The 19,734-nt window shown below is 37.0% G+C and overlaps 1 protein-coding gene across 1 annotated transcript in view; it reads right to left on the reverse strand.

The window, feature by feature from the left end:
- Positions 1 to 11,546: 11,546 nt before the first annotated feature.
- The window catches only part of SOST (sclerostin), a 20,582-nt gene continuing 12,394 nt past the window's right edge, over positions 11,547 to 19,734 (reverse strand). Inside the window, exon 2 of the mRNA XM_072413709.1 lies at positions 11,547 to 11,965. Coding sequence (XP_072269810.1) covers positions 11,547 to 11,965 — 419 coding nt within the window. The remainder of the gene's footprint in view (positions 11,966 to 19,734) is intronic.

The following is a 19,734-nucleotide window of genomic DNA, read 5'->3' on the forward strand; positions in this document are numbered from 1 at the left end:
TCCCCGCGGCAGCCGAAGGGAGCCACAACAAGGAGGCTGAAGAGCCGCATGCGGCTCCGGAGCCGCAGGTTGCAGACCCCTGTACTAGACCCTTGATCGGACATATTTCTGTAAGTTACAGGTCTACAATTTAAAAAAACAAATTCATGAAAAACAGTGTACCGCTATTGGTACAGAAATCCAGACATCAGTGAAACGCCCAGGTGGTTAAGGCAATCTTGGTTTGTTTTGCTGATTCTTGATAACGCAGGGTCCCATGTTGTATAATGCTAGTGCATTCAACTCTAGCCGTAAGACAACCAGCGGCTTGGTTCGCCATTGCATACACTTCTCCCCACATAGGTGTCTCTGGCTCTTAGAGAGATTGGAGTTGCGGAGTTCCTCTGAAATTCCTTAGTTCGAGAGCCTAGAGCTCCATTGTCTTTCCTTCCCCCCTCCCTCTCCCCTCTTTATTCATTTACCTTTACCTACAGGTAGGGGATTCCAGCTTCTTCTTGTACACAGCCTTGCACTCCCCCCCCCCTCCTCTTTTCTTTTTTCTAAGAGCAGTTATGCACACCCCTTCAACAATTTTTTTAGCCAGTTGTACAATCTGCGCTCGGGCTCCACAGACCTGTCATCATTTAATCTGTTAAATAAAATCTGAGATTATCTCATTGCCTCTGACTTTCCAACCCTCTCATTTGATATCACTGAGTTGTTGGATAAGCTGATGACTCTCCTTGAAATACAGTTAGCAATTAGAAAGGCAGCTTCAGGGAAAGCGCCTGGCCCTGATGGATTAACATTAGCGTACTACAAGGAATTTTTCCCCATCCTTGGTCCCCAATTGGTGATAACTCTGAATGCACTCTCGTAGGGTCATGAGCTTCCTCAGGATGCACTATCTGCCCACATTTCAGTGCTATTAAAGCCCAACAAGGATCCCCAACACTGTGCAAGTTACTGGCCAATATCTCTGTTAAATTGTGATCTTAAGCTGTTTGCAAGTGTACTGGCCCATAGGCTTACCCCTATGTTAAATGGCCTCATTCATCCTGATCAAAGTGGTTTTCCCCCCATGTGGGAGGCCAAGAATAATACCATTCGTACCTTAAATATCATCCACCATGTACATTCTAGTAAGACTCCACTTATACTTCTCTCCACAGATGTGGAAAAAGCATTTGATAGGGTGGATTGGACTTCTTTGCGCACCACTCTAGCATTTTTAGGTTTACCGATGAGAATGCTAAAATGGATAGGGGCATTGAACTCTTCGCCTAGTGTGAGAGAGAGAATAAATGGTGAGCTTTCCCAAGCATTTACAATAACAAATAGGATGAGACAGGGATGTCCCTTATCCCCATTGTTGTTTATTTTGTCCCTAGAACCTTTGCTGCAGCCTATACGATCAAACGCTAATATAAAAGGAATACATATTGCCCAAACGGAACGCAAATTTGCAGCCTATGCAGATAACTTGCTTTTTTATGTCACCTCTCCCGTTACTTCACTTCCCAATCTTTTACTGGAGCTACGTAGGTTTGCTGAATGTCTAATTACAAGATAAATTTGCAAAAATCAACATCCCAAGATCTACTCAAGAGGCTTTAACTCCCTTCTTTCCCTTTAAATAGGCAACCACTACCATATCATTTTTAGGTGTCCAGATCCCTGAGAACCTGTCTTCCAGGGTTGACCTCAATTTTCTGCCTCTGTTGAACCAAACCAGGAGAGATTTCCAGAAATGGAAACAGCTAGCCTTCACTTAGTTCAGGCGATGTAATATATTGAAAATGAATGTGATGCCCAGACTGCTGTATGTTTTACAAGCCTTTCCCATACATATCCCAACCCAAAGTTTGTGTAAGTTCCAATCAGAATTTATAAAATTCATCTGGCATTTGGTTTCTCCACGGATTGGGATGAAAGTATTAAGATATTCCAAAACTAGGGGCAGGATGGCGTTTTAAGATCCTCAGTTATACCAACAAGCTGTTCATTTATCGAGGTTGCTGGACTGGTGCACAAATAGTGATGCCAAGCTATGAGTCCTGTTAGAGAATGCCTGTTCACCTACCCCAATTGATTCCCTCACATGGGCCCCAGATGTGGTTAAAGCTACTGTGATTCGGCACCCATTGATCGGGGAATCCCTAAAAGTGGTCTTTTTGTTTCTCAAAAAATAGATACCTATCCTTCTGCAATGTCTCCCATTTTAGGGAACCCTGAATTTCCTCCAAGTCTCTCTGATCCAATTTTCCGTTCCTGGCATAAGGGTGGCATCTATAGAGCTATGCATATCCTCCAGAATGGGGATTGGATCTCCTTACATACTCTGCAATTAGAGAAGGAGTTGCCCACCTTGTCCCCATGGCGCACTTTACAGCTTTCATATGTACTATGGTCCCTGCCACAACCTAGAACCTTTGGTTGATCCCTATTGCCTCTGGAAACTCTATGTGCTGCTAAACATGCATTTTTAGTCTCTCCTAATTTCGTGGCCAAATAGTAGGTGGATTTAAATATTCAATTTACTGGGGAGCAGAGAGAGATGATGCTCCATTTTTGCAATAGAGTTTCAATTTGTAACTGATACCAGGAGACCAACTACAAATTGGCCACTCGCTGGTATAGAACACCTTCCAAACTTCCTAGGATCTTCCACCATGCAGATGGCTCTTACACATTTTCTGTGAATGCCCCAAAATTAAATCTTTCTGGGACTCGGTGGAGGATATCACTCTTAAGCTTACCGAAGTAGATTTTAAAGATAAACCGGCCTTGGCCCTTCTTCATGTTTCTGATTTGTCAAAGAAGGTGTACAAACGTTTTCTACTAAGACATCTCTTGAACGCGCTGGCTGGAAGAGTGATCCCCCACCGACATTAGAACACTGGCTGAAACAGGTAGCTGACATTTACCGCATGGAGGATATGATTTCTACTGATGCCAATAGATGTGACAAAATTACCCAGACATGGATCACTGGATCCAATTCTACTCATCTGTAGAATGTACTACTGTATTTTTCGCCGTATAAGACGCTCCGGAATATAAGACGCACCCAATTTTAAAGGAGGAAAATCTAGAAAAAAAAGATTCTGAAAGATTATGAGTATATTATTTTAATTATTTTATAACACATTTGTCGTATAGTACGCACTAACTTTCCCCCCCCCCAGTTTTGGGGAGGAAATAGTGCGTCTTATACTGCAAAAAATACGGTAGTTTACCACAACAATCTCCAGCTGACCTGACACCTCCACCTCTGAATTATTATTATTCATTCATATGTTTTTTGTTGTAATGGAGATATGTATGTATTTATAGAAACTGTTTGTTTTCCTTGTTTCACCCCCCCTTCCCCCTCTCTTTTAATCCCTTCTCCCTTTTATAGACCCTTTTTTCCCAGGTTCTTAACTATCTGAAAAATTGGAAAATGGAAATGCCCAGGTTTTTTCATACATCCATTTACATCAGAGGTAGGCAAACTCAGGCCTTTAGCCCAGATACGGCCTAGTCAGTAGTCTGTTCCGGCCTAATGCCCCGCTGGTCGACTTGGCCTAATCCCGGCCGGCAGGGGTCGACAACCAGCAGCTCTGGAGCCGCATGCGTGGATAAGGGGTAAGGGGACATTCCCTCTCCTCCGTATGCATTGTGGAGGAGAGGGATTTCTCTTCAGAAGCATTCCTGGTGGGGGGGGAGCCATCAGCGGGGGACTTGAGAGAGAGTCCAGCCTAGTGTGCCTTCTTGACCTCCTAAAATGGACTAGTAGCCAAAAAAGTTTGCTGACCCCTGATTTACATGTTTCCGATGTCTTGTTTGCATTGTTTGACGTATCATGCTGTGTTTTTTTACTGTTTGTGAATTTTTTACATTCCTTGGTATTTTTCAATAAAATATTATTTAAAAAATGTAATACAAACTTTTCATAAAACCACATATCTCCCAGGGCAAAAGTTTGTTACACACTTTACATGGGGACACAGTGCAATCCCCACAGGTATAGTCAAAACCAAGATTTTTGGAGGAATTTGGAGGTAAAAAAACTTTGTATATACTAAGTATGCAGTACTCAAGTGGGAGATAGGGTCAGAAATACATAGACACCGAATGGGGCTCTGGTGCCAGTCTGTGAAGTAGGGCCCTAAACAATTGCCCAGTTTGGCTACTCTGTAACCAACCATACTTCCCTATGGCACATAACAGTAGCCCAGTTTTTTTAAACTGCCCCACAGTTTTACACTTTTTTAACCACTTTTACCTAACCAGTAACTATCTATAACCACATTTATTGTAGTTTTAATATTTTTTTATTTATACTTTTTTTTTTGGATTCTTATTTTTTCCTAATACAAAGATAGAAAATTAGTGACTGATTCTAGTTTGGCATATGCAAATTACAAATACTGCTTAAAATGTTCAAAAACAGTATTACTTTTTATTTAAAAATCAATGACCAGCTTCAACAATCCACATGGGTATTATTTGGTGCTGTTGACTGTCAGTCTTTTACTACAGTGGTTACAAAGATGTTGTTGCACACACTTTTCTGGCCATCTAGATTTCATAGCTAGGAAGTTTAGGTTTTAATATACCCATGAGAGTTTTTTGTATTTTTCTTTTTTTGCAAATAGATGTGGGAGTGGGCAAGGCAGTACTGAACCAAGGGATCTAAAGAAAAGAAATGAGAGGGCAGCTTCGAAAATATAAATGAAATACAATGTTTTCAGTAGTTCAGGGTGTTCATAAGCCCTTAAATTGTAAATTCATTAACATTTGAACTAATACTAGGGTTGGGGTTTTCCTCCAAAACAGTAAGCAAACCAAAACTGGTACAATTATATTAAGCTTTATTTAATGTTATATAAACAACAGGTGCAAACATCTGCAGTATAACTAAAATATTTTTTAGGCAATTGACAGTTTTGTCCTTCATAGCAAGACATTTGGACATAAATAACAGAAAAATAAATACATGTATTCTCTCAAATTCTAGCCTCAAAATCATTTAGCCTCACAGATTTCCAATACACAATGATTTGGCTCAACAATAAAAATAAAACCTCATAAAAATAAAAACTCATATTGTTTTCAAATTTCAATCTTTAAATACGAATTTGGACATAATAGTATTATCAATTTTAATTGTATTTATAATGTATCTTTAACCTCCTAGAATACAAGGAAACAAAACTAAAGCAAAAAATGTTAAAAGAACTGTGCATTGAATAATGATGGTGCTATAGAAATGTGGTAATTTCAACCAATCAGAGATATTGTCAAATAATAAAAAAATCTATTTGGACGCTTTGGGTTATTGCCCTTTGCACACAGATGTTCACATTTTATTTTCCAATTTTACTAGTTTTGCATTTACTTGTGAACAGCAGATCAGGAGCTTAACTGATCTTTTCTAAACAAAACCCTACACATATTTACATCAGCCGTTCTCATAATAAAATGTATTGACTATAGCACATAGGATAAACTATGAAATCAATATGAAACTATCATAAAAAATATAGTCTTAAGAAAACATCATAGGAAACAATGCCCTACAGACACAGTTATTTAAATCAATGATACAAATATGTCAAAATATAACATCTCTAAGACAATTTTTTTGTGTACTGATTACAGAGAAATCAATTTTTTACAAGAACAAGCTCCAAAGCTTGTGTACATAAAGGTTTATTATTAGGTGAAGAAAACCAAATCAGTATCTGATAGTGACTTGTTAAAGTAACTACAAACTGTAAGTAATCTTTTATAACTCAGTGAAATCAATAAAAATTGTAAATGGGAAAATGAGTGGCAGCAAAATGGAAGGTTTTGTTCAGTGCACAGTCTGCCATATACATTCAGAAATGGAGCAACAGCTCCTAGGTGAATACCACTGTGACAGATGTGAGCAATTCGCTCTCCAGAAATCGCACATTGGAGATCTGGAGAAGCGCATTGCAACACTGAATTCACTGGATCACCATGAGAGGGGTCTCCTACTCACTGAGCAGGTAGGTATTGGCTTAGATGTGGAGGGTGAAGAGGTCAATCACGATGAACATGTAGGCAGCTGGATTACTATAGTTAGAGGAAGTGGTGAGAGCTCCCTGTAAAGGAAGCCCAGCCCTGTGTTTGAGCACCCTAACAAATTTGCAAAGCTATGTGAAGATGTGCAGGAGGACTGATGGAATAGCTTGTCGCCCAGATCCCGTTTACCGAATGGTTTGCTGTATCCCTGGGTGCCAGGGTTCGGCATGTGGTTGACCGAGTGGAGAAAATACTGTGAGGGGATGGGCATGACCCAGCTGTATAAATATAAGGAGTGAAAAAAAAAAAGGATTTGACAAACAGTACTGGTAAATGCAATAATGTTTTAAAGAGCCTGTTTACCAATACTAGAAGTCTGGCAAACACAATAGGGGAGTTAGGAGCATTGATGAAAGAAGAGAAATATGACTTAGTTGGTATTGCTGAATCCTGGCTTTGTTCTTCAAATGACTGGACTCCCTTTTGTAAAGACAAAGACAAACAAAAAGGTAGTGTCTGATCTGAAAGGAAGTGTGAAAGAAGAAATTGTTGATAGAGCAAGTGATGAGGTTGAGACTTTATGGGTGGAGTTGAATATGGATGGGCATATTACAGAGTTAATTATTGGATTCTGCTATGGGCCCCCAGTGCTAAGGAAGAAATAGAGAATCAACTACTAGCCCAGATACAAAAGGCTGCAAAAGCTGGCATTATTTAATAATGGGAGATTTTAACTACCTTGACATTGACTGAAGTAATGGCACTACAGGTACAGCAAAAGGGAGGATATTTAGGAATTTAATACAATATACTTTTATGGTACAATTTATAGAAGCCCCAACTGGAAATTATACTCTGCTGGACCTAGGTTTTTTTTTTTTTTTTTTAGCAATGCAGAGCTTATAACAAATCTGCATATAAAAGAGAATCTGGGTAGCAGTGACCAAAATATGATTTAATTTAATGTAAGCTGTAAACAGGAAGCAAAAACAGGATAAATAAAAACATTCAATTTTAAGAAAGCAAATTTTCTATTACTAAGGGCAGGAGACGATATTGTCCTTAAAGAACACAGAACAGAAATAGGAATGTTTCAAGCCTGAAAATATATTCCAATGGGTAATAGGTTTATTAGGCTAAAATGAAAAAATAAAGAGTAAGGAAAGGGCATTCAAAAAATATAAAAATGAAGAAATACCATCATTTGAAAACTATAAAGAATAAACAAAAAGATGTAAATAGGAGTTAAGATGTGCAAAATTTCAAAATGAAAGACAGATTGCAAAACGAAAGTAAGGCAAACCCTAAAAACTTTTTGTCTAAAAAAAGTATGTCTCTGGGTTGGTAACTGGGCATAAAGAAAAGGTGGATTTATTAAACACGTTTTTAGCTCTGTGTACACAAGGGAAAATTGGCAGAGCTCAAGTCCAAATTGCTAATAGCAATGTCACTGCCTTAAATGAGCCACAATGGATCAAAATTGATATGATTGAGAAACAGCTGGACAAAATAAAGATTGACAAAGCACCAGGACCTGATGGATTTAAAGAGCTGAGCTCAGTTATTTCAAAGACATTGTTTATCATTTTTTAGACTCTTTAATCACTGGCATGGTACCAATGTATTGGTGTAAGGCCAATGAATTTTCCTATCTTTAAAAAGGGAGCAAAATCATTACCAAGGAACTACAGTCCGGTAAGTTTAACTTCAATAGTTGGAAAGGTACTGGAGAGTTTGATTAACAACCACATAGAAAAGTTTCTGCTAGAAAATAGTATAATAAATGATAGTCAGCATGGAATCAAGAAGCTTCGGTCTGTCAAAGAAATTTAATCCTTTTATGAGGAAGTACGTAAACAGGTTGACAAAGCAAAAGCATTTGACACAATACCCCACAGATTGTTAATATGCAAGTTAGGGTCAATAGGTTTAGAAAAGTCAATCTGTAAATGGATAGTGAACTAGCCTAAAGACCACATCAAGAGAGTAGTGAATAATGATTTATACTGTGAATAATCTAAGGTTGTTAGTGGTGTACCCCAGGGTTCAGTTTTGGGACTTTTACTGTTTAACATCTTTATAAATGATATATAGTTAAGGATCAAAAGTAAATTTTCTGTGTTTGCAGACACCAATCGATGTAATGGAATTAGGTCTATAATCTACAAGCAGACCTGGATATACTGTTTGATTGTGCAGCCAAGTGGCAAATGTAATTTAATATTGGGAAATGTAAAGTTATGCACTTGGGGGCTCACAACAAGCATACTTCATACTGTTTAAGGGGAATACATTTTGGGGAGTCACAAAAAGAAAAGGAAAAGGGGGCTCCGGTAGATCATAGTCTTAATAATAGCATGCAATGCCAAGCTGCAATATCCAAAGCTAGCAAAGTACTTTCTTTTATTAAAAGAGGAATAGACTTCATAAATGGAAACATACTCCTGCGCCTGTACAAAGCATTGGTCAGACCTCATCTGGAGTATGCAGCCCAGTTTTGGGCACCAGTATACAAAAAAGAGATTAGCTGAATTGAATTTATTTTGCCTTGAGAAGAAACGTTTAAAGGGGGATTTTGATTAAATGTATAAATAGTCGATAAAGAGAACTTGCTTCCCAATTATTTAGGTCAATATACTGTGATAGACACTTATCTTAATGTCAGCATTTTTTGGAGATGCTCAGTGGCACATTGTGTATATTAAATGAAACCAGAGGTACCTACTTTCACTTAAAAAAAACAAACAGGAAAAACTACATATCTGATTTGAGTATGATTCTAGGGCACATATTGCAACGTTCACTGCTAGCATTTAAAACAGTAATTAAAAAGAAATTCCAATAAAATTACTGTGAATAAATAGTTAGAGGTAATTATGAAGGGTCAATTGCCATTAAATCATCTATTGTGCATGGTTATTAGCCATCAGTATTTGATGATGTGTATTCATGTATGTAACTCTTCACACTTGTGTGACCCGAGTATAAACTATCCATATTTTACTGTTAATATTTGGTCAAAAATCTCAGTTTAGACTAACAGCTATATTGTGGATTCAGCTTATGTTTCATGTCCATGATTAAGATTATTAAAACAAACCTATCAGATTCAACAACCTACATTAACATACAAAAACCAAGCTAGGCACCTAGTTGTTGACTAGTACCAGTCATTTTAAAATATGTATTATAGTCCTTGGTGCTAGTTATCACCTGTAGGGACAAATATACATTTTTTTCAATGAGTTTAGTTGTATAAATTTTTGTTATTGGGCCTGATATATTTTCTGTATAAATGTGACATTATTGTCACAGGTGGCATGACATAGAGACATGGCTTACTACATTCTTTAAAAGACATACTGTGTGGGCATTGTGTGAGACGAATAATGTAAAACATTGTATTTTTTGTTTTCATAATACCTAGATCATTGTATGTACTGATTGTATTGTAATTTGTTTATTTATAAAAATATATCTCTAAACTTCCTGTTCTTTATGCCTACATAAAATTTCTACTGTATCTATGGAGATAATCATGAATATAGCATAGGATAGTTTCCAAACATTTCTGCCTACGTGAATTTTTTATTGCATGTTAGGTAATGGGATTAGTTGTTTAAACAAGAAACTTGTTTAAACATCCAACAAGAAGTGACAAAGACAATGCATTTCTGGAAAGGATACGGATACTAATATCTTTGACACAAGGCTAGGTTTGTGAATAGGCCATGGGAGCCAGGATGTAGGGTTTACTTCTTTTAGTTACCTGAAATTTTAATCTTATATTCTATTTTATCCAATCCTATATTTGTTTAGTAATATATTGTTTGACTATAATGACGATTTTACATTTTTAATATTCAAATATTATTTCATGTCTTATTCATTTACTTACTCTTAGGCAAAAGTAAAGGCTCAAAATTCTTTTGAGATTGCAAAAGCTGCCTTTTTTGCCTCTTGTGTAAATGCATCCTAAAAGGAACTGCTGCATTGAAGGAGACCCAATGCAAAGTGCTTCAATCATAGCTTCTGAACTGTCATCCATACCACAATATACATGTAAAAAGAAGCCCGCTAACCTGCATTTGATGTAAAATGTAAAGATTTTCTAATCGAAGAGAGTTCAAATAAACTTAAGAAAACCTGAAAAACAAGTTGCTGTATGTATACCTTTCTAGTAGCTCTGTAGAGCACTACAGGATATATGAGTCAGTGGGTTAAAGGAACCACAGAACCATGGAGTGCAGCAGGTGGTATTAGACATACCTTAATACTTGTTGGATACCTGGAGCAGCCATGCTTCAGGCATGTTTTAAAACACGGTCCCCCTGGAAAGGACACAGTATCTTCTTTTTCAGGTTGTCTTTTGTGGTTTTCTGTTCTTGTTCTCACAGAGTCACTTTCAAATTATTCAGGTTTTGAATGCATTATGATATTAGGTTAAAAAAATGTCAGCATGCCAAATCAAATCTAATTATTCTGTATGATATGTTTATAAGGTAAAGGCTATATGTATATGACAACTTTTGTTTTTTTTTTTTTTGCTCAGACTATTTTCACTTCTGTAAATAAATCATTATTAATATAACAAGTACTTACTATGACAAATATGACACCTAAAGTGAGAATAATGATACAATATATGATCAGTGCATGACTTCAAAGTATTATTTTAAGTAATGGTAAGAATAAGTGAAACCCTCTAGATCAACTACACATAACTACAACTATACATTAAGTGTAGTGCTAGTAATCAGTGCAAAACAAGAACAAAGAATATACTACACTGAAATCAATAAAACAAGCACTATAAAAAGAAATCTTTTAGGCAAAAATAAATTTTACTGGATATTAGCACCCATAGTGAACCATTAGTACTTAGATCTACAATTAGGTATATCTGCTTAAATAGATATAGGAGTTTTATTATATTATATATATCATTTGTATTTTCCTTTACTTTTAAAATGGATTTTTTGAATATTCTGTAATTTTTCGAGCCTTGTGGTGACAAATCTTCACTATAATTTAATTTGCTTTACTGGTAATTTATCATAGCGAGCTACACCTTAAATTTTTTTGTTAATCAGGGTTGGGGTTTCCCTTATTAGTTTGCCTGCTGAGGGTTGTACAAGCAGGTAAAAATGATTTGTTGGCTATAGAGATCATGTCGGCATGAGTTTAAACTTAGTAGATCAGGCCAACAGAGTACTTATGTTTGTTAACCTAGGCATCCTTGCTGCTGCCTGTCAAATGTGTTCTCAAGCTGAGTGGACCTTACTTATGACAAAAATACATTATGGTCTCACTATTTGGTACAGAATATAATATTATTGCTTTGGATATTCAATGTTTTTTTCCCCAACTTCATCCAGCCATCCTTTTGAGATCTCTACTCGGTTAAGTCTAGATAATAACTAACCCATAATCTGAAATGTACCCAGATTTAGTTTGTGTGCAGTCTGTACCAACACTATTTGTGTATTTCTTCATGAACATAAACCTCTGTTTTACTAAATGTTAGATCAATAGGCATTTTTTAGCTCATGGTGATTCAATTTATTTTTAATCTTGGCAAGCTGAGGCTTCTTTTTCTTTAAAGTTCTCACTATTTCCTTGCCCACACTTTTTAGTTCTGACTGGTTGTGGAAGCGAGTGTAGTGTTTGCAGCGACATGATGTGACCACTCTGATCTTGTATGTCTGCACTTCGTTGTCAGGGCATAACAGCTGAATACGTTGCATGTGGCTGTGGGCTGGCACACAGCGGTAATCTGATGAGCTCTGGCGCCACCATTTTCCTCGACCAATAGAGTTTGGTTGGAGATGGGAGGGTAAGCATTGACCAGAACAGACCAGCTCTTTTGTTGGTTTCAGACTTCGGCATAGACCATCTGTTATATACTGTGTGGAATGTAGCTCTCTGCAGCTAAATTCAGATAAGTCTGAAAAATAAAGGAAAATTAGACATTATGGACAACTTGACATAACTATAAGGCCTAATATACCCAGGCAGATCTGGTTACAATTTTTTCACTGAACCAATCAATATTTAGCCCCAAAATACTACACACACATGTACTAGAGTCTGCCCTTATGTTCTGAGGAGTTCATTTCCTGCAGCCAGGGATATGCCGGGATACCAGGCAGTGTACACTGAGCTTTTTATTATTTAGTTTCACTTTAAGACATAGGAAACAGAAAGTTGGTCAGGTCCTTCAGCAGAGTTGAGAAAAGCTACCACTGGTGGTACAGAGCAAGCCAAGTCTATTTTCAATTAGAAGCCAAGATGTGGTAAAACATTGGTTTTTTTTATGTGACTGTGGTCACCGAGACAAATAACTCAATCTCCTTTGTGGCGGCATGGGCAACAATAATGGTAATCGGCCTCTCACTGCAATATCTGCCAATTACTTGCATCCGTCTCGTTTATATTTGCCTTTTCGTATTTAAATGCCCTTGTTGTTGATATCTGCCGACATTATTTGCATGTTTTTGTTACATCCACGTGTCGTCAAGGAGCTGAGCCTGGTTATTTAAAAGCCATTTTCTCCAATTTTTAGAGACTCTTAAGTCACTAGCAAGGTACCGATGGGTTGGCGTAAAGCCAATGTGGTTCCTATCTTAAAAAAGGGAGCAAAGTCATTACCAGGTAACTACAGACCTGTTAGTTTACTGTCTATAGTTGGAAAGGTCCTAGAGGGTTTGATAAAGAACCACATAGAGGAGTTTCTGCTAGAAAATAATAATGTAGGTGATAGTCAGCATGGCTTCAAGAAAGACCAAAGTTGTCAAATTTACTCTCTTTTTATGAGGAAGAAAGTAAACAGGTAGAAAGTGGAGTAGCAGTTGATATAGTGTACTTGGACTTTGCCAAAGCATTTGACACTGTAACCCACAGACGGTTATTTTGCAAGTTGGGGTCAATAGGTTTAGTCAATCTGTAAATGGATAGAGAACTGGCTTAAAGACTGCATCCAGAGAGTTGTAATTAATGATTCATACTCTGAATGGTCTAAGGTTATTAGTGGTGTACCCCAGGGTTCAGTGTTGGGATCTTTACTGTTTAACATCTTTATAAATGATATAGAGTTTGGCAATAAACAGTACCATTTCTGTGATTGCAGATGACACCAAACTATGTAATGGAATTAAATTCATATAGGATGTCTATAATCTACAAGCAGACCTGGATGTACTGTTTGATTAGGCAGCCAAGTGTCAAATGTAATTTATTATAGATAAATGTGAAGTAATGCACTTGGGAGCTAACAACATTCATGCTTCATACTGTCTAGAGGGAATACACTTGGGGGAGTCAAAAATAGAAAAGGATCTGGGGGTTCTGGTAGATCATAGACTTAATAACAGCATGTAATGCCAAGTCGCGGTATCTAAAGCTAGAAAAATACTTTCATGTATTAAAAGAGGAATAGACTGCAGAGATGAAGACATAATCCTGCCCCTGTACAAAAAAATTGGTCAGACCACATCTGGAATACGCAGTCCAGTTTTTGGCACCAATTCAAAAAAAAGTCATTGTTGAATTTGAGAGAGTGCAGAGAAGGGCAACTAAACTAATAAAAGAATGGAGGAGCTAAGCTATGAGGAGAGATTATCTGAACTTAATCTATTCTCCCGTCAGAAGAAACTTTTATGATCACCCTGTATAAATATATTAACGGTCCATATAGAGAACTCTCTTACCCATTATTCACTTTGAGATCATTACTAGGAACATTACTAGGAACAAAAGGGCACTCTTTGTGTCTGGAGGAAAAGACGTCTAAGCTCTGTAAGGTCTGTGAAAATGTAGAATCAGCTCCCTCAGGAAGTAGTATTTAGCAACTACTATAGATTGCTTTAGGAAAAAGCTGAATGTTTTTCTGGAAGCACAGAATATAACTGGGTATTAAGGCTTTAAAGTATAAATACCAGTGAATGTTGATCCAGGGAACATCCGATTGCCTCATGGAATCCGGAAGAAATTTTTTTCTCCTGTTGAAGCAAACTGTACCAGGGATTTTTGCCTTCCTCTGGACCAACTATGTCTTGGTTTGACTATTTCCCTAGTGGTTGAACTTGATGGACTTGTGTCTTTTTTCACCATATTCTACTATGTAACTATGTGTTTTTTTCTTACTGGATACACCCTTTTATCTTGGGCACGCACCACTTCAGATTGGCCATGTTTGCCACCATGTCTACCTTGGCACTCCTTTAATATTGCCAGATATGCTTACCACCATTTAAATGAAGATTTAATGTGTCCGGTTTAATATATGTTGAAAAAGTCTGAATTTTCCATGGAGTGTACCTACTTTTTTGCATTAACATTGTTCTGCCTTGTTTACAATTTAAGGATAAGCTTTCAATCTGAACTTTTTCAGAACACAAAAATATTTGAAGCTTTGCAGATTTTTTGATTCACTGAAACGTCTTGTGTGAAGAAATATCCTCAGGAAAAAGAGGCTACACAAATCTTTTGCTACAATCCAACATATCAGCGCTGAGCTCCCTAGTGGATTAGTGCAGGCAGTTCTTTTCATTTAATTCCCATAAATGTGAATACTAGCCTGCCAGAACATGCAAAGCTGTGAGGACAGTTGATAAAAATGTTCATATTGGAAGCATTTATAAAATCAAGCAATACAAGAAAACTAGAGCAAGTTTAGTTAAATCTTTAGTTAAGTCTCCAATCAGTAATCCCAGTTCTTCAAAAACACATCAGGCAGCTTGTCTTCTCTGCATTGCTGGTCCTGACGAACTATTAAGACAGTGTGCAGCTCTGTGGATCAATTGCATAATATACTATGCCTGAGACACTAAAATAAAAGGTTCATTTAACAACGAATTTATAGTCCAATTTGGTTCTCAAGTGACAGTAAAAAATACGTTTATATGGGAAGGTAGCAAAATTTGCAAGAATTTGACATTCTGCCTTCCCTAAACATGTAACTATAGCAGTACATTCTCCAACTACTCCCCCTGGTCACTAACATATACAGTGATATATGACTGCCGTAAGAATGGCAGATGAGTTTAAAACAGTGCCATAGCATAGCAATCTGTAGGATATGCAAGATGACAGTTTCAATTACAGTGTGGGAATAACCTGGGTTCTATTTTTAAATGTGATCACCCAAGATGAACTAAAATTTACCCAAAAATTTACACATTTTTACACTGGATTAAACATTAAAATGAGTGGATTTACTCCACTATTTACGAGTGGTATGTTCCCTGGATCAACAGTAACTGTTATCTTTACTTTAAAGCTTTAATCCCCAGTTATATTCTGTGTTTCTAGAAAAGCATTCAGCTGTTTCCCTAAATCAGTCTATAGTAGTTGCTGAAGCTACTTCCTGAGGGAGCCTATTCCACATTGCCTCTTGTTCTTTGTATCCTAAAATTATTAGTTGGGAAGAGAATTCTTCAAAATCATTTTTGTGGAGTGGTGCCCAAAACTGGACTGCCTACTCCAGAAGTGGTCTGACCAATGCTTTGTACAGGGGCAGGATTATATCTCCATCACTGCAGTTGATTCCTCTTTTACTACAAGAAAATACTTGGCTTGCAGATATTACAGCTTGGCATTGCATGCTATTATTAAGTCTATGATCTATCAGAACCCCTATATCCTTTATATATTATTGTAACGCCACTCCATTTCTGCTCACTGTTCTCCTTTCTAAAGGCTCTGACATAAAGCAAAGTATTTTCTCTACTAGGATAGCCATCTATACAGAGACACAGTGGAGAAAGAGACATGGTAGATCAAAGGGAAAAATAGGCTACGGGAAGAGCAAAGTTATCACTGGTGAGTAGTTCTTTGACTTAAAATTAGAGTATGTTGACATGAGTCTCTCTGGCATTTTAGGCAACTAACAGTTCCTTTCAATAACTGCGGCATAGTTCCTAGTTGTGTCCCCACCAACTTTAGAAACTCTCTTCCAAACCTGGAAATTCAGATATCCATGAAATGGAGTTTGTAGGATAGAAATAGGACAGGGCTAATAGAAACATGAATAATTAATCACTGTCAGTTGTGGAGCATGCACCTTGTGCTAGACTGACAGCAAGGATAGGTCAGTAATACACTGACTCTCCATCATTGTTCTAAAAAATAGGTCTCACAAAATACACTTACAATGGAGGAAGGCTATTTCCAAAAAAATCAGATAATGAAAGAAAAGTTTGTTTAGTGTACCCTAGAGGTGACACAACTCTTGAATAATAAAAAAAACGATAAATCGAAAAAAGGCTGGAGACAGGCACCATAAGATTGCTTGATTTTGATATCAATAGAATCATACATTATAAATCAGGAGAAACCTTTGTATATGGAACAGTACTTGGAGGAACAATTTAGAACATTGACTGCTGGTGTATTCTCATCTTCTTTTATGGAGTTTCCAAGAGTGTTACTAGTAATATATTATCCAACCTGTTAACCCTATCATGGCCACATCCCTATTAAACATCAAGTATAAATTTGTGAAGTTCCACCAGTCAATGGGACTTTTAGGGCCAACAACTTCAATTTTCAAAAAATGACTTGTATTATAAGAAAATTACTTAATAACACTAAAAACCACTAACATAAAATAATCTAAAAGGCATCCAAACAAAACACAATAAAAGATATTCCTGCTGGGGTCACCCTGAAAGCGTGTACCCTATTAGTTTCCACACATTTCAGTAAATAATTCTGCTTCTTCAGGAAAAACAGGGATCTCTGGTGTTTGTGGGTATGTGGCACCCTCCTAAATAGGATGGTACAGGGCCAAGGGACAGCGATATGAGGAGTGTTTCTCACAAATTGCAATCAGATACTCTAAAAAATCTCAAATACCACAATCTATGTTTTCCATATTCTTATCACCATTCACTTTCCAGCTTTGCAGGATAGTTCATCTACAATATTTGTCCAAATTTTCTTCCAGGTCCAGTATCTAAACAGGAGCCAACCATTGCACAAGACAAACATTGCTTTTCTCTCCTCATCCTGGTGTGTCTTTAAATAAATGAATCCATTGCCTTTTTGCTCCAAAGTGCTTACTCTCACGCTGTCCCGTCAGGTCCTGGTCAGATGGCCATCTGAATATGACCTGACGGGACAGCGTGCGAGTAAGCACCTTGGAGTACTTGGGAGTATTAAATCAGTGATTTAATTGGCAGCCTTTAATTGGATTGCCCTGGTTCAAAAAAATTAAAACCAGAATGCAAACTGTTCACTTTGTGAAATCTATTCAGTAATTTCCCGTGTCTAAGGCATTTTTGTTCTGAGAATGATATCAGGCACTGCATAAAAGAACATTTCTTTCTTTCATCTTTCTCGGTTTTAACATAGGAATCATTTAGGAGCAGCGTAAACTGGGAAATGAGAATATATGTGTTTGGATTTTATGTACAGATACACAAGCCATATACCACCAAATTTGTGCTCTAAATAAATGTGTAAACACTGCTTTTTTAAGTATTCCAGTATGATTTGACAATTGTACATTTACACCCCAACAATATATAACTCTTACCTGCTCCATTCCAGTTAAATAATACAATTAGAAGTACTATATGTAAAAAATTGTTCAAAAATAACCCTTGATCCCAAATTCAAGGAATACAAATTACATAATACCATTTTAAATACACATGCCATCACAATTTACAATAATCCACCCAGAAAATGTTGCTATCCATAAATTTCATAGCAGAAGCTTATAGCCAGGGCAGAGGCAGACTACAAAGTCAGAAGACCGAGGCTTTTGCAATATACCAACCAAAGTGAACTGTTCATACCAATGACTAATAACATCGAGATCATACACACAATATAGTTTTTTTTATAGTAACAGTTTAATGCTTTCATTAAATCAAAGTTTAGATTCTCCATAATAGTCTGCACAGATTTGAAGCCATTTGGAAGCTTGGAATGCCATGCAGAGCACATGGGCCAACAGCCAGGAAGCAAGAAAGCACCAGACTTAGGTATAGATATTCTTTTACAAAGTGACTCTATGGTGAAAGGTTCACTTTGTTAAAGTTATTGGTATCTTATAGAGTAGACAAAAAAAAACAAGAGAATTGCACATGATTGGAAACCCAGGCCATGTAACCTCAGTAGGTAATAGGTGATGGAAGCAGTTAATATATCAAAGCAGTATTTGGAAAGTTAGAATGTAAAGGTCACAAATCTTCTATCTTGAAGAATGGGACATATGTAAAAATCGCTTTATAGACCATGTTGGGTCTATCCAACACATAAAATTGGGGACTGAAGAAAGGAATACATTTGTCAAGAGTGGCAGTGCAAACTGGGTGTTGGGCCATGTAGAACATATAGGTACTGTGACAAGTAGGGGTTTGGGAAATCATGATATTCATTGCAGAGACCATTACACTTACTTTCCAAATAAATTGAGTAAAAACATAAAAGAATTGTGTTCTAGATGGCAAGATATTGGCAGAGTTTGGAGTAGTAAAGGACAGTCAAAAATTATAAATGTAGAGGGGATGTCAGTGAGAAAAAGTAGGTACCGGTAATTAAAACTCGCTAGTGAGGGAAGACAATGTCATTCTTTCTCTGTAAAGGGAATAAGTGAGATTCAGGCGCAGAGATCTTGTCTATTTACCAAAAACAGTACAATACATTTTTATGATTACATTTGCTCCTTTATGCAATGTTTCCATCACTGAAAATGAACTATTTTTCAGTCTTGTGTAGGTTATCAAGTGTCTGACGAATCAATCTGACAAAAATTTTCTATAGCACCCTAAAGAAAAGGAAACTGATGACAATGAAATTTATTAAAGACCACCCTGACCTTTCAGTATTCTACAGCTGTGTTCCTGAAACTGTATTTTTAACTGCCTTTTAGCTGACAGCAGCCTCTCAGCAATGTAAGAAAATGATTACTAATATTATAGTTAATATATATGAGTTTGGATTTTATATGTTTTTTTTTCTTCACAATTTGTTAAATTCTGCAGTGGAATAGTTTAAATGGGTCATTAGTGAAGTTTTTATTTAAATTGTCTTCCCACCAATCACAGTGTTAATTACATACTTGAACAGTTAGCTCCAGCTCTGCTTCCAAGATCTTTACTTTCTAGCCAGCTCCAGCTCCTAGTGCTCCTATGTGCTGTGCCGGTTAATTTTTTTCCTATAGATAGTGCTTTGGTCATTTCAGCCCCAGCAGTCCAGTGGAATACAGTCCCAGCTGTAAAGATGAAGTGCATCCTTGCAGAATACATGAAAAGTTCAAAGTTAAATGTGGCTGGGCCTTTTCTGCGTAAAGGCTGTAGGGTGCCTGGCAATAAAATGAAACTTTAAAAAGTGTGAATGTAAGTACTTAGATGCGTGGCTTACAATGAGGTTGGCTAACAGTTAACAGTCTACCTCCTTAAATAATTAGGGATGAATTTGAAATGACAATGCCCAATTTTATTATAGTTGTAATGGTACTGTACATTTTGCACATTTGCCCACCATCCGACTTGATGCTGATGCCTTGAATGTGTAGCTTGGAAATGTCAAATTGAAAACTTTGAATTGTTAAGCTCATAAGGTTCTCTTTTTAGGATAAAAATAGTAGGCTGGCAAGTTCCTAATGTTAAGATATATGTGAACTTTTTATTATAGTTACTAATAGTGTTGATGTTCGAATTCGGGTTGTCCCTATATTCGACCCGAATATGGCTGTTCGAATTC

The sequence above is a fragment of the Pyxicephalus adspersus genome, chromosome 6 (genome assembly GCF_032062135.1).
Source record: "Pyxicephalus adspersus chromosome 6, UCB_Pads_2.0, whole genome shotgun sequence".
Classification (NCBI taxonomy): Eukaryota; Metazoa; Chordata; class Amphibia; order Anura; family Pyxicephalidae; genus Pyxicephalus; species Pyxicephalus adspersus.